Source organism: Antennarius striatus, chromosome 3, assembly GCF_040054535.1.
Source record: "Antennarius striatus isolate MH-2024 chromosome 3, ASM4005453v1, whole genome shotgun sequence".
In the NCBI taxonomy this organism is placed as follows: Eukaryota; Metazoa; Chordata; class Actinopteri; order Lophiiformes; family Antennariidae; genus Antennarius; species Antennarius striatus.
The window spans coordinates 11,373,683-11,399,920 of NC_090778.1; the positions used below are offsets into that span (position 1 = coordinate 11,373,683).

Here is a 26,238-nt window from a genome sequence, read left to right on the forward strand (position 1 = left end):
AACTAAATTATAATTTCATAAAAAGACTGTCTCCAAAGACAGTGGAAAGTTGATCATGTGATCACCTTTAATTTGTGCAAACAAAAAAAAAGAAAATTCATGAAATGAAGTTGTACTGATATAAAAAAATAAACAAAGATGTAAAAGAACACACTAACAAAAATATATAAATAAGCTGCCGGACAATAAAAATAAAGGACAAGTTTGTTCAGTTTCCATCATCAGGCCAGTTTCACCAGTCTCTCACTGGCCTCCCACAGTTTTTTTGCCACACCAGCGTCTCTGGCAAAAGGACGAAGAGTAGCTTGTCGGCAGTCAACAAAATAACCCCCGCTGTGTTTGGCAGCTTCGTCTGACACAGCGCAGTAGATGACAGTCTGAGCTCCGATCTCACATGGCACAAAAAACATCCACATGATCACCTGCATCAGCATTCGGAACAGGATGGAGTAGTGGCTCGTCCACGCGCTTTGGACAAAACCTTGGAGAAAATAAGAACAAATATTCAAGTGTATAAATCATTTTATGTCCTGCTTCAAGCACAAATGTTAGAATTTTCTGTAACTTCAACTAACACATTTAACACAATACAGAAAAGAAAAATATTTGTATAATATCTACAACCTCCCCCAAAACACAGACACTCACTTATTATTTCAGAAAATATCAGTACTTACTAAAATAAAATAGAAGTCTTACCAGGATGTACAGCGTAGGAATTCACCCCTCTCCCCTCGGTGATGCGGGCCAGCTCCTGGCTGAAGTAAATGTTGGCCAGCTTGCTGCGACAGTAGGTGAAGAATGGGAGCAGGTTGTAGTTGAGGTCCTGGAAGTCTAGTTTCTGGTATTTGTAGGTAGAGCATGTGAGGGTGACCACCCGGCTGGGGGCACATTCTTTCAAGCGAGAAAGAAGCAGGTTGGTCAAGAGGAAGTGACCCAAATGGTTTACGCCAAAGCACATGCTGAAGCCATCGTCCGTCCAGTCGAGGACGCTGGGCATGCCTGAAGAGATGAAACAGTTTAAAACAAAGAGGTGGAGAAAGGAGTAAAGTCTGTCCACTGCTACGAGTCGTTACGAGTCATTTTGTTTCTTGGTTCTTCAACAGGATTATTAATTGGGGATTATACATGAAATTGGTTTATTTATGAGTGTAATACATAGCAAACAAATCAACAAGTCCCACAAAAAGACAAAATATGAATTTTTCATTTGCTCTTCTGCATTTTTTTACTACAGTTAAAACAACAGAAGACAAAAGCCAAGTTCAATTTCATTCATGTGATCCAATTCTATCACCTTAAGTTACTAATTTAACCCAAATTCTCTTCAGAAAGTCTCACAGAAATCTGCACGGCACAAAGTAGACTCAAAGTTTAGATGTTTGACTCATGCAAGGAAACATGATGAATATTTAATGCTTTGCTTGCTGCTACAATCTGGTTGATGAAAATTCTAGTGTGTCAGTTTGAAGGAAGACATTTCTTCTTTTTCACCTCTGTATTGGTTACATGGTTCTCATGTATCATCAGAACTCCATATGGTTGACAGCCGCACCTGCATTATTGATCAAGATGTCAAGCCTCTTCTCCCTCTCAAGGAAGGATTTGCAGAATTCCCTCACAGAGCGCAGGTTGGCCAGATCCAGCTCCATGTGAAGGACGTTCAGACTGTGGCTCCTGAACTTGATCTCCCTCACGGCTTTCTCTGCCTTCACCGTGTCTCTGCACGCTATGACGACACGGGCGCCTCTCATTGCCAAAGCAATAGCTGTGTCTTTACCAACGCCGGAATTACCGCCTGCAAAAACAAAAAAGAAAAAAAGATAATCAGTTACTCAAACAATGTTGATCACAAACGATAAACATTCACCGACCACTTTTTGATGCACACCTGTTCAAATGCTCCACAATGCACTTTTATATTCAGTCAATCACAACAGAAATTCAATGTATTTAAGCGTGCAGGCATGACCAAGAAGACCTGCTGCAGGTGAAACCGAGCATTAAAATGTGAATGAAGGGAGATATATGGAACTTTTAATGTCGCTGTGGTTGGTGGTCCCAGATGGGATAATCTGAGTACTGCAGAAAACTGCTGATCTTTTAGGATTAGAACGGGTTTACAGACAAAGATCCATTAAAGATGTTCAGTGAATGGCTGTTTAGTGAGTAGGAGAACTCCTTGTTGATGCCACAGGTCAAAGAGGTCACAATTGTCACACTGACTCCAACTGATAGAAAGGTGACATAATCAAGCATTAAGAGCATTCAGAGCATTTTTGAGTGTAAAACACTGGAAACTGAGGCTGCAATTCACACAAGCTCAACCTGATTAGACACTAGAAAAACGCACAAAAATTGGCTGAGCTCATGAGTCTTGAATTCTGCTGCAACGTGTGAATGGTGGGTCAGGGTTTGGGTTTAAAAGAATGGATCCACCCCACCACGTATCAATGGTTTAGGACAGAGGTGGTATACTGATGTGGGGGATATTTTTTGGATAACTTACAGGTTGTGTGGTATCAAATGAGCATCACAACACCATATGAGTATCACAACACCATAGCCTACCTGGTGGTTGTTGCTGACCATGTCCACCCCTCCATGAACTCAGTTACCCATCTCCCCATGTGTACACTGAGGCTCTTAATGGACACTTCTGATGTAAAAGCCTGTCAAAAAGCTTTCATCACCTTTATCATTGAAAACGAGTTACTTCACTGTACTAAAATAACTCCACAGCTACAAGATCTCACTCTAACAGCGCTTCCTGATGTGCACTTTCGAGACGTATAAAAAATAATTAATGGGCTTGCTCCAACCTACTTGTCTGATCTGGTTAAACCTTACACTCCCATTAGGGCTCTGCGCTCTCAGAATACAGGTCTCTTGTGTGTTCCCAGGGTTAAAAAGAAGTCAGCTGGACAGAGGGCATTCTCTTATCGTGCCCCTTTCCTGTGGAATAATCTCCCTATAGGTATTAGACAGTCTGAATCCGTAGATATCTTTAAATCTAGACCCAAATCGTATTTGTTCTCTCTAACATATAACTAATATGGGGGGGGGGGGCAGTCTGTCCTCAGAGTGGTGGATCCTCTGCACTTGGTGACCTCTGTGTGCTTCATCGGCTGGTGGTGACTCACTCTACTGGTCTGTCTGTCCACTCCTGGAAGAGGGGTCCCTCCTCTGCAGTCATCCTGAGGTTTCTCCCATCCATGTTTTCCCCTGTTAAAAGGGTATTTGGGGGAGTTGTTCCTTATCCGATGCGAGGGTCGTACTGCTCGCAGTGCACAAAGGTCAGAGGGATATCGTCCATGTGCAGATTGTAAAGCCCTTTGAGATATTAGAATAAATAAACTTGAAACTTGAGGTACGTATCTAGAAGGTGAAACGACAAGTTCACATCATGGATGTGCAGCCAGCAAAACTCCAGTGTCTTGATGGATCTGAGTTGGACTGAGTTCTTAGGTACACCTGGCCACTTTGTGAGCCACGTGTACCTAAGACAGCAGCCGATGGGTGTCTTCTTCTTCTTTTCCTTTCAGCTTTTCCCTCAGGGGTCGCCACAGCGAATCAGTTGCATCCATCTAACTCTGTCTTCTGCATCCTCTTCTCTCACACCAACTACCTTCATGTCCTCTTTCACTACATCCATAAACCTCTTTGGTCTTCCTGTAGGCCTCCTGCCTGGCAGTTCAAAACTCAGCATCCTTCTACCAATATATTCACTATCTCTCCTCTGGACATGTCCAAACCATCTCAGTCTGGCCTCTCTGACTTTATCTCCAAAACCTCTAACATGTGCTGTCCCTCTGATGTACTCATTCCTGATCCTATCCTTCCTGGTCACTCCCAGAGAGAACCTCAGCATCTTCATCTCTGCTACCTCCAGCTCTGTCTCCTGTCTTTTCCTCAGTGACACTGTCTCTACACCAAACAACATCGCTGGTCTCACCACAGTTTTGTACACCTTTCCTTTCATTTTAGCTGAAACTCTTCTGTCACACATCACAACTGACACTTTTCTCCACCCGTTCCATCCTGCCTGTACACGCTTCTTCACCTCTTTTCCACACTCTCTTCCAGATGACAAACCAAGTACTCTCATACCTGTTTCCCTGATCACATTAGCTGTAGTTGTCCAGTCATCTGGAAGCACCTCCTGACCACCCAGAGCCTGTCTTAACTCCTTCCTAAAAGTCATGCAACACTCCATTGTGTGTTGCATACGCCATTGTGTGTTGGGGTGGGGGGGCCAGGAAAAGAGATATGGACCGTCTGAACAGACTCATCCGCAGAGCGGGCTCAGTGGTCGGGCTGAGCCTGGACTCTGTGGATATGCTTCTGGAGAGCAGGACCATGTCTAAAATTAAGGCCATCATGAACAACACCAGGCACCCCCTACACACCACCTTCTCCCAGCAGAGAAGCACCTTCAGCGGCAGACTGCTGTCACACAGCGCCTCCACAGAGAGGCTGAGGTCCTCCTTCGTGCCCCGTGCCATCAGGGGGTACAATGACTCTCTCAAGAGGAGCGGGGGGGAGGTGGCGAGGTCAGCACGGGGTTGAAAATGGATTTAATTTAATTTAAATTTAATTTTATACTGTTGTATATATATATATATATAAAATTTATTGATTTATTTTTTATACTGTTTTTATATTTTAATTCAATTTTATACTGTTTAGATTTTATTTTATACTGTTTATATTTTAATACTGTAATATTTTTAAATTTTATACTGTTTATATTTTTAGTTATAGTTTAGTATATAAGTCCTGTTAGTGCTGCATGTGTCTGTCTGTTAGTGTAATGTATGTCTTGTGGTATGTCCTGTGATGTCAGTGTTTCCTTTTCTCCTGGTGTTTATCCAGTATTATTTGTTAAGTAATGCCTGAGCAGTGGATATATGCAATTTCCTCCGGGATTAATAAAGTATCTATCTATCTATCTATCTATCTATCTATCTATCTATCTATCTATCTATCTATCTATCTATCTATCTATCTCTTCCTTTATCAGCTTCCACCATTTCGTCTTCTGCTCTGCCTTTGCCCTCTTCATCTTCCTCACCACCAGAGTCATCCTACACACCACCATCCTATGCTGTTTGGCTACACTCTCACCTACCACTACTTTGCAGTCACTGATCTCCTTCAGATTACACCGTCTACACAAGATGTAGTCTACCTGTGTGCTCCTACCACCACTCTTATAAGTCACTCTATGTTCCTGCCTCTTCTGGATGAAAGTATTCACTATAGCCATTTCCATCCTTTTTGCAAAGTCAACCACCATCTGTCCTTCTGCGTTCCTCTCCTGGATACCAAACCTGCCCATCACCTCCTCATCACCTGTTTCCTGCACCAACATGTCCATTGAAGTCTGCTCCAATGACAACTCTCTCACTTATCGGTATGCTCTGCATCACTTCATCAAAGTCCATATCCAAAGTCCATAGTCCAAAGTGTATATCTGTATTATTACAGAATCTGCAGTATCAGACGTTTATTGTAATACATAGATAAAGCATTGGTGTTCAGCGTGAATGTCATTCGCATTTATAACACAAATGCTGCCGATCATCTTTATGTCTGTTTGGTAGCATAATTAATAAAGGTCACGGGAACATGTTTATTTACCTGTAATAAGAACTGTTTTGCCATCAAGTCTTTTGAGGTCGGTGCAAAGCCTCCTCTTTTTCATCCACTTCAGGATGAAGAAAGCAGCTAAAGACGCGACCACCGTGTAGAGGAAATACATCTCCAGCACTGCGGTGGTAGCTATCAGCTAGCTAACATCAGTTAGCTTGTTAGCTTGCTAACGGACGAGCAAAGATTTCATTTCCCCTGCAATTCTTTTTTTCGATTCTTGACGTAGTAAACGTAACCAAATATATTAAGAAAGCATCTAAAAATGACTAATTATTTGATTTTACTGATAATCATTCACAACTCATTCTTTATCAGGGGACGGTAATGAATGAACACAAGCAAAACCATACAGTTCCCGTAGTATCGCGCGAGAATACAACATCTCGCCCATGCTACTATTGGCTTGTCCCAGAAATCTTGATAGGTTCTAACCAATCACAACCACTGTTATCTTCATCTAGCCAATCAGAGGGAGAGTTGGGCGGTCAGTCTTTCGCTTTAATATGATTATACGGTATACTAATACCCGTTACAAGTAAAGCTAAAATCCTTTATAAAATGATAACAGTTGTAACAAAATTTTGAGTTACATTTAATACTACATAATTATAATTTTGTTTGCGTAAAAAAAAAAAAATTCTACAAATAAAATTCTCTGACATTGTTAAAGTCCGACCTTTGGTACTGCGAAGTAATCATTTCCTAGATTTGACCGAGCAGAACGACACAGCCCTTAGCAGCGTGTCTAAAATGAACATAAGAGCGCTCCTCGGACTTATCCTTACCTGTACAATTTTTCTCATTGGTTCTACTAAAAAAGATGGTAAGTCGCTGTTAAAGTTGTGTTAAATAACCACTTTAATGTGTAAATCTTGAATTTAGAATGAATCAAAGAGGAAGGTATTGCTAGTATACAAAAAAAAACTTGTTTATAACTTGTTTACAGTGTGTGTTATCCCAGTTTGTTTGTCACCACTAGGTTATAATATACATAATTCAGTGCAAATCTCTGACAAAGCTTTTCCTTGTCAACAGGTCTAACATGCAGGGCTAGATGTGGGGACATGTTAGGAGAATGCTCCTGTCATTCCTCCTGCGTGTCTTTGCTGTCCTGCTGTCCGGACTACAACCGGTCCTGTCTCCAGGTGACGCCTCACTCCAGCTCCATGCTGGGCGGACGGGCCCTCAGGATCCTGGGTTTGGACCTTCATCCTAGTGGGCAGCTTCTCTGCAGGTTTGTGAGGTCATGCAGTGACCTCTGGAGCCCATTATCTATTCTTGCATTGGGTAGCGCTGTCGCCTCAAGATGGTTGCGGGTTCGAGTCCCACTCTGTGCGGGGTTTGTACAGTACAGTCTCTCCACGTCTGCGTGGATTCTCTGCAGGTTCTCCCTTTGATATCTCTACAGCAATAAGTTTCTGGTAAAGAATAAAGTTTTAGACAAAGAGTAGATTCAACTGGTAGTTGACAGCTGTGCACACCACCAGTCAACTTCTCAGCTGGCTTCACTAATCAAGACAACTTGATAAAAAAATGTCTCATCTTGATTTTTCTATGATTATCATGGTTATTTTCTATGGTTATAAATTATTTCCAGATGGATTCAATCATTATTTTGATTGGATGCTCATGAATTGGATTTATTCATGTGATTATATAATTTTCAAAACATTTCAGAAAAACCCTGGTAGTCTCTTTGTGGAAAAGGTGCAAAACAAGTAATGGTTGGAAAGGCGCCTGACGATATGCAGCTGACTAATAAATTCTTTGTTCACACCACCTGTTCTTCGTGTTCAGATTATTTATTTATTTCGCTACTGACTAGAGCGTTTTGACTTAACACAGAGGGGAAATGTAGAAATCAGGTGTAACTAGTCATTCAATAAAATCAAATCAGGTTTGATTCTCTTGCAGGTTCAAAGATCAGATTGAAGTGGAAGGTTTTATCGATGCTGCAGGCCAAGCCTACTGTATCTCCCCATTATTGTATGAGACAGGCTGGATACCATTTACTGTCTCAACAGACGGAATAAATGTCAACAGATCTGGACAGTACTTATCAGGTATGTTGCTCCAATTTGAAAAGGAATTTCCACTCCTAAATACCTTAACAGGAATGGCATCAGTAATGAGAAATTATTTGAATGTAACTTAGGCACAGTGGGTAGCGCTGTCGCTGCACAACAAGGCGGTTCCAGGCTCGAGTCCCGCTCTGTGCATAGTTTGCATGTTCTCCCCTTGTTTGCGTGGGTTCTCTCCGGGGTTCTCCGGCTTCCTCCCACCTCCAAAAATTTGCGCTTCAGGTTCATCGGCCGTTCAAAATTGCCCGTACTGTGTGTGTGTGTGTGTGTGTGTGTGTGTGTGTGTGTGTCTGAGCGTGCATGTTTGTCTGTCTGTGTGTAGCTCCGTGGTACACTGGCGTCGCCCCTGGAGTTTGCCCCTCCTCATGCCCTAAGCCAGCTGGGATAGGCTACAGCAACCCGCTAAAGCAGTTCGGAAGATGAATGAATGAATGAATTTAAATTTTTTTATTTTTTTTTTAGTATTTCAGCTGTTAGATTTTAGATGATTGTTGTTTTAATAGATCCCATTTTTCCCCGCCAGTTCACCCCAGTAATGTGGACCCTGCCTCTGAAGTCACCCTGGTGAATGTAACACAGTGGAACCATTATGGCACGTCGAACATAGCAGGACGACTGAAGATGACGTGGAACAGCTCTTTGATTGGGGCAGAGACGGTCAACATAGAGCTGTGGGGCTACAGAGAGTTCAACAGGAGCGCGGGAGACACAACAGGATCGTTACCTCTACAGGCCCAGATCAGCTACCTGTACTCTCTCGGCAAGACTCTTCCCAACACTGGTGTGTTTAGCTTCACCCCTAAGCCCTCGCAGGAACACTCTGACTGGGAGTTGGGGAACATCCGCATCACTGCCAGCTCTAAACCAGATGGAGCCAGGTACCCTAAATACACATCATGTGTTGTGGTAAAAACTAACTGAAGAAGCGTGTAAGAAAGCCTTCCAATTTGCACAATACTGCAAATTGGAAGGTTTGCTGCTATGCTGCTAATTAATGACTGATATAAACTGATATTTCTTTTAAAAAAATGAATGAGTTTATGAAAAAATCATTTAAAAACAAATTTAAGAGGCAAAAGGCAAATTGGGTAGTGCCGTTGCCTCACAAGGTTCCAGGTTCAATTATTTTCCATGCGGAATTTGTATGTTCTCCCCGTGTCTGTGGGGGTTCTCTCAGGTTTCTATGGGTTCCACCTTACCTCGAAAAACAAGCAATTTAGGTGAACGGATCAGTCCAAAATTGCCCTTAGGTGTGAATTTGAGCTTGAGTGGTTGTCGATGACTTGGCGTCTTTTCTGGGCCTTTCGCACGTAGCCAGCTGGGATAGGCCCCAGCAGGCCCTTGAGCCGCAAGGCAGACGAGCAACTGTAGATGAGAAAATGGATGATGAATGGACAAAGATGAGAATTGTGTCATGAGAATTGGCTGCACAGAGAGATGGATTGTCCATGTCGTGGTTCAGGCTAATTCTGCACTATTAACTGCTATATGAAGAGATGTCCAGGGGCTGTGGAGCAGCGCTCACTTGTTGGCATGGCACCTGGGGCAGGCTTTCAGAGATGACTCTGTGGCCTGGGCAACCAACAAATGTTTGCAGTGGGATGTCCTAGAGAAGAGACTGCCCAACTTCCTCGAGGATCTTATTGACTGCCCTTGTACTATAGTACAGGCCCGAGCAGACACAGGCCGGTTTCATGTGAGTGCCCACAAAACAGTACACTATTATTGTATTATCAGTTCATCTATCTATTTTAGCAGCTCAATTAATATTCTAATTCTTCTACAGAAAATCTGGGTGTATTAACATGAGCAAATATTCTGTGTCACCTGAACAGTCACAAAAATACAACCATATAAATTTGTTACAAATTTTTTACCTAAAAAGCAGTGTGAAGATGGTCAAAGGAAATAAAAGTTTTATGTCTAGAATGCTTATTTAAGACCAAAAGTAGAAATTAGAACAAGACTGTATTATATAATGACTGACATTTTTTCACAGTTTATTATAAACGGCATTGAAAATTCAATATACAACCTCTCTAAACTAAAAATAAGATAATAATAGACAAATAAACCAGAGAGAAATTATGGTAAATTAAGTAAATTTCCATAGATGAGAGAGGGGAGACGTTGATGTAAGTCTGAGATTCATGAGATTGACAAAATTGACTTTTAAGAAATGTTAAGATGCTTCTTAAATGATTAGGAAGCCAAAAATGTTTATGTTAAATCATAATATATGACCAATGTTAACTGATTTTTATAAAAATCTTAAAAGTGTACAAAATGATGTTCTATAAAATACTGTATGTGTATATTTTGTACTCTTACTTTAAAGACCACTTCAAGTCAACAGAATTTACTATGATAAATGAGATTGTAAGTTTGTTTGTTAAGAGTAAGTTTGTTCATATTTTTTATGTTCAGAAAGTGATTGCGCTCCTTATTTTTCAGCCTGATCGTGGTTGTGACATTGAGAGGGGCAGTGTGTGTATTTATCACCCAGGTAGTGTCCACTGCGTCAGATCCACTCAGGCCAGGTATGACCAGAGGACAGATCAAGTTTTTACCTCTTTAAAAAATAAATAAATAAATAAATAAAAAATAAAAATTCTCCTCTTCAGACATGATTTTTTTCTCATTCTCCAGTCTGACACATGGCTCAGGGCAGCAGTGCTGTTATGACAGCACAGGAGCCTTAATGTTCGCTGGAGATACTTTTGGTGGCAGCACCCCAGATCGGGCTCACGAGTGGGGCTCCCCGCCATACGGGCAGCCCCCACGCGTGCCTGGGTACTCACACTGGATATACGACATCATTAGTTTCTACCATTGCTGCCTGTGGTCTGATCACTGCCAAATCTACCTGGACCACCGACCGTCAACCGGGTGTCGCAACTACAAGCCGCCAAAACCTGGTAAAACTTTACTCTGTACCAGAAACATGTTGCTACGTGCTGTGCAGATGTCAAAGAGAAGACAAGATGGATAAAACCAGTTAAATTCTCTCCAATTATGTTTTTTTTGGTTCTGTTTGATTCAACAGGCCAAATGCTTATTTCATGTTTTTTTTAAAAATTTACAAGTCTTTCTGAATAAAAATTACACCATTCATTATAAGTGACATGTTCATATATTCGTTGTGGGATCACTAACTTAGTGACGGTAAACTGGCAGCTAGTGTTCGCAGTCTGTAAACATTCTATCAGGTTATACATTTCAGCATTTGCTTTGACGTAGTTTATAACAATGTGGTCAGGTACAACTTGTTTGCTATATGTTAAAATAACAAGGTAGATATTGTGTAATGTTCATGTAGTCAGTAGTAACTAGGTGCTGCTGGCTGTTGGTCCTGTGCTGACTGAGGAAGAAGCTGAGGCAGGTGAGGGAGACCAGCTCCACACATCAAACACAGTACGATCGCTGTAACAAGCACAGAAGTAACCATAGAAACCTGTGGGGTGGAAACTTCAAGAGCTGCAGTTCCTCACCACGGAAACAGAAAACTTGAAAAATAAAATGTATTTTGGGATCGATGAACAGAATTGAATTTGAAACGCTTGAAGGATCCCTGTGGAATCAGTCACTGGTTCTGTCCAACCTGCTGTTTAAACATTACTCTGGAATCCGATCTCATATGTCTTGTTTTGCAGCGCTGCGCTGCCTCCCCCCTTAAGCTTTAATTTAGTATTACTTAGTGATGATCAGAAAATGAAAATGATGTGGGTATGCACGTGTGTGTGCGTGTGTGTGTGCGTACTTGTGTATTAATGTTATTATTGCTAGATCAGAGACGTGAACTGATTACAGACTGCTGCCCAGTCATAACCTGTAATTTTCACAGATCAAATCGTCGACTTCCTGCTGTTCAGATGTTAGAAGCATATATGGAAGCCACATGCAGATATTATTACGTACAGTGTTTGTCTAAGACGGTGGATCAGTGGTGGAGTCTCAGTATTAATTACAGTTTGTGTGTGTCTGACGTGAACTCATCAGTCCACGGTTGTCAATGCCCCACAGGTATCGTCCTCGGGGATCCACATTTCATTACGTTTGACGGCCTCAGCTACACTTTCAACGGCAAAGGAGAGTTCTACCTTGTGTCTTCACAAGACAGAGAGCTGACTGTTCAAGTCCGAACAGACCAGGTGAAACTTAAGAACGGTGGGTACGCAGGCCTCCCTGTGTGTCTCTGTCGTCCTCAGCGCCCGGCAATATCCCACTTTCAAATTAAAGCGTTCAAACATGTTTTTGCTCAAAGCCCTGTTTTGCGTTTTAATTGAGGACTGAAGATTTCTTCCCTCTAGCATCGAATCAGACATATTGAAGCTGGTTTATCTTGTTCGGTTTTGTTTGTCTTCTGCTCTCATTCCTCTCTGGAGGTGCACTTGAGGACCCCTTTTATCTCTTCCACACACTGAGCGCATGTGACGCTGGGTCCTTGTGTTTGTGAAACATGTTGGCGCTGTAAAACGACAGCCTGTTTCCTTTGTTCCCTCTTGCCTTCACTCAGTGTGTCTGGGGTCACATGTAGTAAATTAGAACAGATGTTGGCCTCATTGTTTAGAATTTCACAACAGCCCTGAGCAAAGAGACTGTGGAACCCCAGATGTCATTAATACTGTCCTCTTTAGGTCAAGGAGGTCAAACATCTGTACTATCTAATATTGGAGAGACGTCAGCAGCACTTAAATCATTATTGACCACAGAATAGTTTCTTGACAGTCCATCTGAAACAAAACGATGTGTTTGTTTACTACCAAGGTACTCTGGCTAAAGCCACCCAAATGTCATCGGTGGCCATGAAGGAGAAGGTCTCTGATGTGGTTGAGGTGCGTCTGTACGAGGGTCACCTCCAGGTGCTGAGGAACCACCAGGTGCTTCCTTTCACTGAGCAGACACTGATGGACCTACACGGTGAGAAGATTCATACCCTCCTGATCAGCTGCCCACATGGTACCAATAACTTTGATAACTTATAGAAGATGATACCAGGTTGTTTTAAAAGCTTTCATCCCTGCATGATTTACCTTGGTCTTGTATTTTATGAAGCACCTTGTAACAGATTAAATTCTTCATGTGATTGTGGTGATGTGATATAATTAAAACCTGTCATTTCCTCTCCCGTTTGTCCACTTAATGATGTTAATGTTGACGTTCTTAACGTTGCTTAGTATTATTTATAAGGATTTACTCACAGCTTCCTCTGGAGAGAGTTTCCACCAAGGAAACATCCCAACAATAAAAACTTGAAGCATTGTCACATTTAGAAGAATGGTTTCTTTCTGTATAGTTTTGTTGCATATCTACAGTATACAACATTGACATCCAGTGAAATGCACTATTTTTGACTTATAACATTGTGTATTATAAAAGTTATGCTGTCTACGTATATCACTTACATACAGTTGTAAAGATTTTTCAACAGTCTTTTGTGAAATATCAAATATATGAGATAAAGATAACCTCATTCTGTCCCTGCAGGAGCCTTTGTTTTTTCCCCCAGCCCTCAGGAGGCCACAGTGATCCTGCCCTCTGGTGCTGCTGTGGAGGTCAGCGTGCATGAAGGCATCATGGTGGTGAGCATCCTGCTCCCAGCGGAGTTCACCAACCAGACTCAGGGTCTCCTGGGCTCCATGAACTCTGACCCATCGGATGACTTGCTGACCCAACGAGGAGAACTCATCTCTTCATCCGATGCCAAGCCAGAAGAAATCTTCCTCTTTGGCGCTAGCTGTGAGTTTGAAGGACTAGTGTTGGTCAAACAAGTTGGCATCAGTCGCAATAATTAATGGTGAAATGAACACATCTCACTCCGAAGCAGTAGTTTTAAAAAACAGAGCTAAGTAGTAGCTTTAATATGGTAATTACTAATATTTATAATAATGGATTAGATTTGTATAGCGTTTTTTTTCCGGTCACTCAAAGACGCTTTACATTGGATCCATTATTCATTCACTCCTCATTCATTTTGCTGATGGTAAGCTACAGATGTAGCCACAGCTGCCCTGGGGCAGACTGACGGAGGCGTGGCTGCCGATCTGCGCCTACGGCCCCTCCGACCACCACCGAGTGCCTCACTGGAGGCAAGCAGGGTAAAGTGTGTTGCCCAAGGACACAACGACAAATGAATTGGCGAGACTGGGAATCGAACCACCAATCTTGAATCACTGGACGACCTGCGATACCACTGAGCTGCTGCCGCCCCGTATATATCTTTATGAATCCCCACCAATTTTCAGCCACGTTTGAAACTGCTTTGAGAGTTCACAGGAAGAAAACAAAGCACATGTGTGGAGATAGTGCAGCTTTAACTGATTCCAGAAAGATTCCAGAGGGAAACCACAACTCTGGAATACATTTGGGGCCAGACCGCTTTCATAGATAACAGTAATGTCACAGCTGTAATTACAGGATGAACCTCTTATAACTGGTGAAGAGCTGGATTTCTGTATGACAGCCATAAACAAATCTTTAAGAGTCTACCCAGCCCTTTACTTTCTTATTGAAATGCATCCTTGCATTCACTATCACGTGTATTCTTGTGAGTGTTATTTGATGGGGATGAGAGAATTTCCCAAACGCCCACTTGAACCCACCAGTTATTTAATTCCTGTTTTGTTTTGTTTTTGGTAATGACAGATCAGTCTGAAATCACCAAACAAGTTTTTAACCATAATTCTGTTACAGATCGAAATGAATACGAGATGTTTTACATTCAAAGGGTGAATGTTCCTGTGATTACAGTGTTTTGCAAAAACCATCACACAACACCTGTAACTCAGGATAATAAGAGTTGTGACCAATACACACATTTGATTAGATGCTGAAATGATGACAACAATCTTGGCTCGCGTCCTTAAAACTGCTTGATTGTTTTAATCCACCATCCTGTCAGGATGAAGATGTGCACGAAGCGTCCATGTAGTAAACTGTGGAGCTTCAACATTGTTGTTTGAGGTGTAACCGTCAACAGCTTGTTGTTTTTGCTGATCTGGAACGTCATGTGATCGTTGCGCCCTGTGATGAGCTCTATATGGTGGACAGACAGGATGTGACCAACAACTTTACTGGTGTGGAGGCACAAAAACCATGAGCAGTAATTGTCTTCAATTCCATGTTTTAGTAAATATATGGTTTTATCCAAACAGTCTGATTGCTCAAGCATCTGCTGCCATGCTGTTATTTCCATAAATTCATTTCTTGACAACAGTTGTTCTCTCTCTCTGACCATTATTCAACTGCATGTTTTAATGATTTCCGTTATGCTAAGATTAAACTCGTTGGTACATCTTTCCAAATGCTGCATGTGTGTTTGTCACACATAAAGCTGTAATGTAGCCGGGGATGTTCTTCTGTGATGTTCCTCCTGTCACGAATACTTCTGACAAAGCAACTGCAACCACTGACATTCATTTATTTTCGTTTAAGATCACGCGATCCAGCGTGATCACTCATCCTAACTGGTGTTTTATTTTAATCCACAGGGAACATTTCAAAGAGGACTTCCCTTTTCACGTATGACTCAAAATACCTTTTGGATAACTTCTATTTTCCACCCAGTCACCATTCTGAGTTTGTTCCTGCCTTTTCACTACCTGAGAGACCTGATGACCCCCTAGTGGCAGACATGTTGACCGTGTGCTCTGGAGGAGGAGCAGCATTCTGTAAATATGATACCCTCACTACACGGAGCCTCGCAGTGGGAAACGCCACTCTCAGAGTCTACCAAAACTACGAGGCCCGAGTGGCAGATCTGATACCAGGTAGCCAGTGAATCCAGACTGATTGATGTCTATTAAAGTATTATCATAATACAAAGCTATGCACAGTGTGATTTCATGACTAGCATTCATAACAATGGGAGAACCTGCAGTAGTATAGCTGCATGGTTAGGATTTAACTGATCCTCCTTAGTACTGTACTTATGTGCCCATAAGAATAAAGTAAAAGCATCAACGTACATATTTTCATATATGTTAATTTCTCATAGCATATGCAGCATTGAATGTTTTGAGTTTTTTGTCTTCAGTGGTGTCTTGCGGCTGGCTTCCCACACCTAGAAATGGGAGGAAGAAAGGAACTCATTACCTGGAGGGGAACACTCTCAGCTTCGCCTGCAGCGAAGGTCACATTCTGTACGGCTCGGCAGAACGCACGTGTTTGGGTGATGGCACCTGGACAGGAGAGCAGCCGTACTGCGTAAGAGGTTAGCACTTCATTGTTTACTCATGAAGTTTATTTACTAGTTATATTAGATACATGAAAGACTTTATTTTTTTAAGATCTGTCCAGATTCACATACAGTTTTCTTAAATACAAACAGGAGAAGTTTTAAAGCAGCAATTTTTACAACACAATGACTGATAAAATAAGATAAGACAAATTATTAGTATTTATTGTAGACACATTGCCAATGGTTGTATAGATGGGGGAGATGCTTATGGTTTCAGTCATCACCCCGACCGTGGGCTATCATCTTGCAGTCATCAGCTGTCGCCATCAGGTGGTAGCATTCCCCTCTAAATTCCTTTCGAGGTTCCCTGTCGCGTTTTAACGCCTCCTGTAGCGTCAGCTTGTAGCGTGAGGTTAACTACATTTAAAGAAAAACATGAAAACACACTTATTATTCATACAGAGCACAATGGCAGCAAGTCTGGATGAATTTAGATAATATTGGGAGAGAAACAAAAAAACAAAACAGCTAAACGTGAAGGTGTCAGAAATGTTGTTGAGTTATCCAGGAAGTTTCTGAGTCCACTTGACTTGTGGTCCACCTCCACTTTCATTACTTTGTGGCTTTACCCCAGGCTTCCATCCTTCCCTTATTAAAGCTGCAAAGAGAGACTTCCTCCTGATAGTAATCGGGGATGAATAGATTTCAGATGTCAGATTTTAGAGGCCCACAACCAGCTGGGTCACAGCTGGACACAATTGACACTGACTCCTTCATTAGGCAGACATAGTTTCAGAATTTGAAACTGCTGCGGTCACATCTATGCATTACTGCACTGACTAGACGTTCAAGCCAGTGAGTGTGCAGGTGACATTTTTACTGTGTGTTACGTGACTCACTGCGTTACATTAGTGAATGTCTTTGGGATCATTTTCCTAGTGCATTGCACTTATTCTCTGTGTGTTTTTTGTGTGAGCCTTTGCATATTTTGGGGCTGTTTGTCTACATCTCTGCACAAAATGTCTTTTTGTCTTTACAATAGACATAATTTTTTTTACTCCTTACAAAAAAGTCTCACATTTTTTGTTGTGGTTAGTTCGTATTTTCTGGCTGCTTTAACTGGGCAGTACTCGCTTTCTGTCTCACGGTGCTTATTGTTATACACAAAAACACCAAGGTGAAGTCCTCGTATATGAAAACCTTTGTGGCGTTTAACGTGAACACAGTCTCCTACAGCACGATACACAGCTTTGCCTACCCCCGTTTAGCTGCTTGCCTTTAATCAGATTCTCTGAGAAACACCCCAAACAGCACTGCTAACAGTTGTCTACATGACCTGAGGTGCTCGGTGGCAGGTGTCGTGTGAGCTGTTACCTACGCCATTCCAGCCTGACCTCTAGCCATGTAAACACTGCTAAATACAGACTGAGGGGGAGACATCCGGATTTGTCCTCCCTCTGTCATATGAATCACTGCCGGATGATGTGTAGGCTGAGCAAGCAGAGAATTTCAGTCGTAGTTAATATAAAAAAAGAGTGCTGCTGAACCACAAGTACCCCCGCATCCCGTCTGACTCTGTCCATACCTTCAAAGGAGAATCTCTGCATGGATGTCTGGATCGAACCCTCTGCAGTGCTCAGCTTAGGAGTAGGGGTGGTGTGATTTGGTGATGGTTAATATCCTCAGGGTTTGGATAGAAAGACTCTACAGTGTTTTTTATTTTTAGATCTGAACACAGATCAGTCAGAATTATACTTTTCAAGAAGTTTTAAGCTTCTGTTTTAATGAAATAGGTAGCGTATCAGATGCACAACAACAGGATCACACCACCTCCATGGCTTTCTGATAAGACTCAAGATCCTCCACCAAAACCATCAGAAAGTGATTAAAGAAAAGTGAATGGTGTGAGTGAGCAGTTTTCACATTAAAAAAAAAAAATGTATTGAGCAAGACAAAGCTTCATGCAATTTTCTGTCTGTGGTTCTTTGCTCACATTCCAATTTAATCAAAAGCTATGAGACACACAGACGTGACTGGTGAACGCTGATTGTATTGTTGGAGTTGTTGGGATTCCATTCTAGAGCTGCTCAAGACTTATTAATCTGACATCACTGTCAATTCTGTCAATGTGAAAGTCTGTCTGGGAGCTTCGGTTGAGCTGGTATTTTTAGTCTGCTCGGTGGTTTGAATACAACTTCCTGTCACGTTGCCCATTTCCTGATCTTTTGTTACCAGTCACATCTGACACTGATAACAAAAAAACTGCTGACTTGGTTTGTTTTGATGTTGTCTTGTTGTCTTTAAATGGGAGGCAGGAGCCTCAAAATTCTGTCCACTCAGACAGAATTAGGATCTAATAGTGTCTCTGAGTCAGATCAACAACAAAGGACAAAATAATGTAATAACTTCTGACGTCTTTAGTCACTCTGACATAGCAGAAGAAAAGACATGAACTCACCACTTATCCCTTTCCGACAAGGTCTGAAGGGTTTTGGGTTTTTCTGTTGCTGCTGCTGCATGGTTTTATTCTCCTGTTATATTTCTATTTTTATTGGACTTGTTGGTTGGGGTTCAGGGAAAATACATGAAAAACAGCAAATATCAAGGTACAATATAATAAATAACAAAATAACTTTTAATTGAAGTTTCTTAAAATGGTATCCCATATAAAATGTTGAATTTCATTTTCAAGTGATCCTATAGACACAAATCAAAGTTTCTTATTGTCGTAATGCAGGTGAGGAAGTCCTGTTTGCCTGCATTCAGGTTCAGTCAATACATGTGACGCAGCGCTTATCTTGATTCCTAGCCAGTGGTGTGTGGTGTGTGTGTGTGTGTGTCTGTGTGTGTGTGTGTGTGTGTGTGTGTGTGTGTGTGTTTCCACTTATTGTCTCATATACCCGTTTGAAGGACCTGAAATTATGATGCAATTAAAGTAGAACATATAGAACATATACCCACATGCTGGTGTTTCGATGGAAAACAAACTCATGGGAACTGTTGTTCAGAGACTGGTTTAGTCGATTCACACCCCAGTAATTCATGAATTAACAGCTATCCTGAACCAACTGGATCATCAGTGCCCTCCATGAGTCTGAGCTACAAAGAACTATTTGATAAGGTAAGATGGAATGAAGCCCAAACACAGAAGCTTGCAGGGAGATTATTTTTATTTATTTGGTGACATCAAATTCAAAACTTTAACAATGAGAGGATAAGAGGTGTGTGCAGGAACTCATGCTGTGGGATATATCAGACGGAAGTGACTGGAAACTAGTTACTGATGTCGGACCAAACACACATGACCTGAGAGACAGAACTAGAGAATCATGATAGAAACAGATTTCATGTAAGCCTGTGATAGAGGCGTTATTATTTGCTGCAGATATGGATGGCTTCTTTGGAGTGTTTAACTTGGTAAAACCATGTGATGTAGTACATATTTACATATACTGGTGCACACACATCCAGCCTCACATTACCAGGACGCTAGACATGACCATTCTTTTGTGCCGTATTATCTGCTGCGGTGAGCACACCTCCTATTCACTGACTCTTCCTGGAGTATCTAGGTGTGAATCCCTCACAATGGATGGAATTAGAAAGCAGGTTGAAAGATGAGAAATGTTTTGTTTGGCTACAACTGTTCTCATTTTTTGTTGTCGAGTATGTTTAAGCACTGATTCGCTTGTTACGTTTACGCTTGTAACTTTTGATGTCTGACACATGGTTTGAATTCCAAGAATAATTCCAGCTGTCACATCAGACAAGGTGAGATATGCTCATCAGATTACAGCAGTAGCTTTGGTGCAGAGACCAAGGAGAGAGAAGTCAACAGAAGTTTTTAAAGATGATATCAGCTACGTCAAAAAACTCATATCTGTCTTCAGAATAGCAATAAGCTTTTGACAACAGGCCCGAAACAGTTTCTGATTGTATCATGTTTGCACTTCCTTCAGAAGATAAACACTGCGAAGGGATTCAAAGTGGGTTTTGTACTAATATGTAGAAATTACGTGTTTTGTTTGGGTGCATCTCAGTGTTACTTATCCAAACTGGTGATTTCTTCTTTTTTCTTTCACCTTCTTGTTGGTTCTATCCCAGTCTGTCAACCTTATCCTGTGTCGGTGCAAACGGAAGGATCTGACCTGAGAGCTGTTTGACAGATGCGGGGGTTTTCAGGGAAGTACAGTAATAAGATAGATGAGATAGCTCTGGGGCTGTGCTAGCAGAAGAAGGAAAAGGGTAAATGTTAACATTGGCTGCTACTTCTCCACAGGGTTATAATACAGGATCTTTTTTGCACCTGTGTTTTTTTGCTGTGCATTAATCTGCACGCATGTTTGTGGTTTAGGCTCCAAGGCAAAGCCATTTAAAGGACCAGCACCTGCACTGCCTACCTGAAAACATCTGCAGTATTTGCTGGATGTCAGTGCATTCATGCATTAGTCAGTACCGCGACAATTATCGTACTCCTAATATCTGGTCATATTTATCCATTGATGTGCATTATGTTATTTTCCATTTAAGATCACCAGTTTTACATTATTTTTACTCAAAATCGCTGAATTTTCACATTTACCACTGAAATACTGAGAAGAGAGCTGTGGTGAGGCACCAGCCAGCCGAGCCTCACCATGGATTGATCAACGGCTATGTAGACCAGCTGTGCTGGCATGCTTTACAGTGAGACCGTAATGCTATCTCTCTATATGTCACTATTAAATCGTTTAGATCGCTTTTGTTTAGAAGGAACTGCGCATGGGCTTTATTTATAAGTAAATATAACATATTAAAAAAAAGTTTATGTAACAACATAAGTTTTTTTAAATCAAATGTGCTTATTTGTGTGTTTGTATCTATGTATCTTTATTGACAGTATTACCCAACCAATACAATGTGAGGACAGGTAACGCAGGATGAGTTAGAACATCCAGGATTGAACCTCGTATGAACTTGAAGCCACTTCATCCTGTTTAGTTTCATTCACTTATTAATTTCAAAAAGTGAATATAAACTGAATATAAACATAGAATAGAACTACTCATATTCAAGCTCAGTGGTAGTGATATATGCAATGATTATTGAATGTAAAATTGGCCAAAAATGATTAAAGTTACAAAATGTACATTTTGTGTACGCCTCATGATAGAATTTTTTTTTTTTATCAATCAAATGCTTATTAATGTATTTTTTGTCAGCTCAGCAATAACAAATATCTGAAGTTAATGAACACATGATGCAAAAATTTTACAGAAATTCAGCAGAGTCATAACGCAGTCACACCCAGTCATTGGTATTACCCATAGTAACTTTATTCAGTTCAGTCAGAAATATTTATGACAATATAGTAAACAACAGAATATATTAACACTATTATTTATTGTTATTATTTGCACTGTATGTCAGTTTTTAAAACAATTTGGATTTGTACATTTAACAATCTAAGTTAACAAATATGTCTATGTCCAGGTAGAGGAGGCTCTGCTACATGAATCTAACATGAATTCTTCCTTATTGCCTCTTCACATTGTATTAATCAAAGATGTTCAAACATGGGGGGGGGTGTAGACTGGTCAGTAGAGTCTGTGAGTCATCACAGTGAATATTTGTGTTGTTGTGATCTTCACAGATGATAAAATAGGGTTCATTCTTGGCGCTGTCGGCTCGCTTTCTGCACTGGTCACGATGGGACTGATGATCAAACTACACAACAGGAAACAAGAGAGGTGGGTTCACACATGGTTCACTCACTAAACAGCTGCTCTGCAGTAAACTATACTGTAGAGGAGAGAAGAAATAGAGGACTGTTACGTCAGCGATGGGACCTAAAGGTCCTGGGTCACCTAGAATGTCTCTTAATTAAAGAAAGAAATTACATTTGGGTTTTTAATCTTCAACTTGATGCGTCACTTCAGTACCAGTAACCTAAATATTACCTCACTTTTAAAAATTGTTTCACTGAAAATCATTTCCCCAATAATTTCTTCGTCTTGTTCTTCTTGTTCTTGTTCTTTCTTTTTCTTTGCGAAACTCATAAATGTCAGTATAATTATTGTGACACCTTTCAGGTAAAATCATGCTGTCACATCTCCTTTTTTTTCCACGCTGTGTTTGTTTGCAGCATTTGTTGAGGTTCTAATCCTTAACGTTCTTCTCTTTGTTCATTTGGTGACCACTGTTTTTACCATAGAAACATCAAACTGTGGTTAACACTACAACTTCCAAGAATTCTGGGGTGACCTAACTTTCCTCATGCAGCTACCCTGCTGGAAATACAGCAGCTTAGCAACTGATATTTCTGTTTACAGCGCAGCTAAACAAACTGAAGCTGCTTGCACAAAGGAAACGGACACTTTCAGCTCTGTTGTCGTTATGCCATGAGCTGCCACAATCTGATTTAACGCTGCACGTAGAGCAGGTAGTTTTCCACACATCAGCAGGAGAAGGAGGCCACTACCTCCTGCCTGTAGCTCTCCAGCTAACAGCTCATTGGAGCTGCAGAGCTTGCCAAAATTGACAGATGTCTTGTTTTCTTAATACATTGTTGATGAAAGCGCTTAGCACTTGGTAATAAAACACACGCTGTGCTTTGCCAGTTGCAGATGAAGATGTTGTGTTTGTACAGCCGGCAGAATGAGCTGTGAGGTTGATGCCACAGAGATGAAACAACAAACGGTAACGGTGTTAATTCAAATAAGCTGAAATGGTACGAACAAATCTGGAATGTCAAATTTTGACTACTGCGATGAACATCAAAAGTAGAGATTCAAACAGTGCTCTTTCAGGGCTAATTTTATTCGCAATTAACGCAACCAACACAGTCACATGAAAAGTTGAAATCATTTCGTTAATGTTTGAAAAATCACTAAAGATGGGTTTTATTTTGCTGTTGCTTCTTCATAAAAAACAAGTGTCACACTTTTGACTTTCCTACATGAACTTAATAACTGATGCCGTGGCTTTTCAGTCTTCATTAATGATAGGCTATTACTACTGTTGTGTAGCCAATCATATGTAGATATTTTGGACGAGATATCGAGTGAGACCACAGAGCAGAACCGTAGACGGAGTGAAGCGACTGCTTTAGATTTCGAGCCCAGAGTTTTTGAAGTACAGTATTTTCTGCACTATAAGGCGCACCTAAAAGCCTTATTTTTTTTAGAAAAGCCTAATTTTCTCATAAACCTACAGTGCACCGTATGATCCAATGTGTCTTATAAATGCAATAAATTATTAAGTAATACATTAACGTTGCGCCTTATAACCCAGTGTGCAGAAACTACTATATTCCTAACAGATAAGATTTTTGGAATAGGAATCAAGTAAAAACTGGTGTAGCTAGGGGTCTTCTTCCTCTCCCATCTCTTTCCAATAGTCAAAACATTTTGTTCAGCTAGCAAACGCAGAAATAAAAACTCCATGAATCCCACCTGCCTGTTTGATATCCTCTCAACTATTACTTATGAAGTTTCCGTCTGATGTGATTAGACTGAATCATTTATCCTGGGGGATCATACAGTCCAGATGAAGGAGAGGCTGACAGCAGCGCTAGCTCCTGGGCATACACAAGCAAATTAAAGGCTTGTTTTATGGGCTCACACACTTCTTTTGGGCTTTCCCCACCATAACTCCAGCAGGGGAAGAATACAGATGACTGTCAGGAGTCAAGAGCAAACCCCCAACCCAACAGCACTTGGGAAATGCAAGTGATGAAACTGCTTTGGTTTCGAGTCGGGGCAAGGAGGGATCACACCTGGCTGCTCTTCAAGCCTTGATCCTGGAAGCCCAGGTGTAAAAAGAAACTAGGAGTGTTAAAAGGTCTGCAGATGTGAGAAAAGTGCACGTGTTTATGGAGGTGTGGCTCATGAACACTCCTTAGTCTAAAGATATGAGGAGGGAAGAGGAATCCTCCTGCACTGCTGGAGGGTTAGGGGTCATACTGACACCCATGAAGACACACACACACACACACACACACACACACACACACACACACACACACACACACACACACACACACACACACAAACAGGACTCTACATTCCCTACCAGCAAGTGAAGACACATCGATATTTTTTTCTTACATCAGAAGCAAGGATGGAAGGAGCATATCAGACCATGTCTGGGGTAAAAAGGTGATGTGTGTGTGTGTATGTGTATGTGTGTATGTGAGACCGTGAAGGCCTCCTGCACCTTCTAAGGGTACTTTCCACTCTATGGTTACTCAGCAAGTTTCAGCAGGTCTGTAACACAAGCAAGAAAGTCATTACACCACAAAGTGTGTGTGTGTGTGTGTGTGTGTGTGTGTGTGTGTGTGTGTGTGTGTGTGTGTGTGTGTGTGTGTGTGTGTGTGTGTGTGTGTGTGTGTGTGTGTGTGTGTACTGTGTCATGTCTATGACACACATCTGAACCTGGACAGAGGTTCAGCGTGAAATGAGCACTTTAAACCTAAACCTTTAACTTTTAAGACTATTTATATTGTATAATAGTAATATTATTTTTGATATACTTTATATTTATTTCACAAAGTGAAGTAAATTGTTTGTTTTATTTTAACCAAATTGCAGGATGTTTTAGAAAGGTGTGTATCTTAAAATAAATATGATGGAACTTCTCAGAAAACTTTATAACTGCCATGCTTGGTAACTATTTATTGGTTTATTTTGTGCTGCACTTAAACATGAATGAAAAATAATTCTGTCCAAAGGTAGTCTTCTGTTATGAATTCCATCTTCATGTTTCTCAGACACTAATAGAAATTGGCATTACATACTGATCTGGTTAAAAGAGAGACGCTGATTTTGATCCCTGACCTGCACATCATCAGTGCAGAAAACAACAATCCATTTAAAGACCATTTTAGTGTTCAATGTAAGGCGGACTCCAATTTTTTCCAGGGGGACAATTTAAATTTCTGTCAGGTATTTTTTAGCTGATTCTATCCATAGTATTCACATATACAATCGATGAACTAATTTTGTCCTAGTTATATAAGTGTCCCTCATGAGCAACCATGATTTATCGTCACCATTTGTAAGAGACTCTTAATAAGAGCAGGGAGGTGCTGTTATTAAGAAAAAGGTTTATGGTTCCATGCAAGGTCACAAAACAATTTTTATGTGTTGTTATTATTATCAGCTCCAATTTCTTCACTTATCCTGCTCCCATGATGCATCGGGTCATGCTGCCTGGGTGGCTTTTTCCCAAAAAACTTGGGGAAAGCAAGTGAGGAAAGCATTCCATGAGACGAGGATGTAATTTAAATAGATGTGCTGTAAAAATGTTCCTTGATTGTTTGAGTTTGTTGTGTTTTCCTGTTAACTTAATTCAATTATTAATTTAGTTAATTTAGATTTTATCTTTGACATGTTTTGTGTTTGTATTTTCAGAGAGAAAAATGAGAAACCAGACCAGACAGTGATCCAAGAACAAACTTGTTAAATCGTCAAAGGACTTTGGGATTATGGATCGTACCATTCTGAATGGAAACCACCGCCTCTGTGACCTTAATCAACAAAGCTCCTTTAGGGCCGAGAATTTGAAAATCACATTCTGTCATGTTGTTCATTGAGACGCTGGACTTCCCTTCATTTCTTCAGGACTTGGTGAAGCTTTCAACTTGTTGTTTGACCCCAAGTTTTTCCTTTTATTTGGAAAACCTCCATGTTGTGGTAAATGGTGCATTGGGTGAAGATTAAGGGCATGGAAATTAAAAAAAAATGCCATGATTGTTGTTTTATTTAATCTTTTCATGACTGGATCGTCGACCTTCAATGGAGGGAGAAAGATGTTTAACTACTACATTGAGATATCAGCGTTCCAGTCAGTGCTCCCTCCTCCTGTTCACTTTAAAGTAGGACCAGATGTGCTCATGGAGACGCCAACCTGATCATTTATTTCTTGAAAGATGTTGAGTTCAGATGTAGTCTTTGTGTGGGCTCACAGCTGTCAGTCAAATGAAGGGTTTCAGTCACTTTAGTCTTATCTAAACGGCACTTTTTTGCACTATATAAATTTTTTGCACCATGCTATGAGTTTTCTTTGCTGTTTTGTCATCACTTGTTCAAATGCAATGAAATGTTTTAATTAAAAATAAAATTTAAAAAAATAATTAGATCCTAGGGGATGTTTGTGTGTGTGCATTCACTATTTGGAGCACAGACGTGAGGATTAATCCCCCATAAAGCCAGCAGGCTTACATCATCTGGTCCAGCCACATGCTGGACAGACCGTCATCTCATGTTACCCCGCGGTCTCCTCTCCACTTTGAACCTGACTCAGTTCTACTTTCCCAAAACAAAACCTTTTGGGGAGGGGGGG

The 26,238-nt window shown here is 40.9% G+C and overlaps 2 protein-coding genes across 3 annotated transcripts; one reads left to right on the forward strand and one right to left on the reverse strand.

Moving 5' to 3' along the window:
- Positions 1–119: 119 nt before the first annotated feature.
- On the reverse strand, positions 120–5,960 carry si:dkey-174n20.1 (uncharacterized protein LOC796174 homolog). Its single transcript, XM_068311282.1, has 4 exons — positions 5,644–5,960; positions 1,556–1,798; positions 700–1,002; positions 120–481 (listed from the first exon to the last, which is right to left on the reverse strand). The coding sequence occupies exons 1-4, from the start codon at positions 5,762–5,764 to the stop codon at positions 222–224; spliced, it is 927 nt and encodes a 308-aa protein (XP_068167383.1). The 5' UTR covers positions 5,765–5,960; the 3' UTR covers positions 120–221.
- Positions 5,961–6,373: 413 nt separating this feature from the next.
- Positions 6,374–25,977, forward strand: susd2 (sushi domain containing 2). 2 transcript variants are annotated; one of them, XM_068311777.1, is made up of 14 exons: positions 6,374–6,478; positions 6,691–6,889; positions 7,570–7,718; positions 8,260–8,614; positions 9,231–9,432; positions 10,191–10,276; positions 10,386–10,654; positions 11,760–11,903; positions 12,504–12,656; positions 13,224–13,475; positions 15,227–15,505; positions 15,772–15,948; positions 21,548–21,644; positions 25,308–25,977. In XM_068311777.1, exons 1-14 carry the CDS (start codon positions 6,406–6,408, stop codon positions 25,357–25,359), a joined length of 2,487 nt encoding a protein of 828 aa, XP_068167878.1. In that variant the 5' UTR covers positions 6,374–6,405; the 3' UTR covers positions 25,360–25,977. The 2 variants fall into 2 exon arrangements, with proteins under 2 accessions (XP_068167878.1, XP_068167879.1); XM_068311778.1 differs by lacking the exon at positions 21,548–21,644.
- Positions 25,978–26,238: the final 261 nt, after the last annotated feature.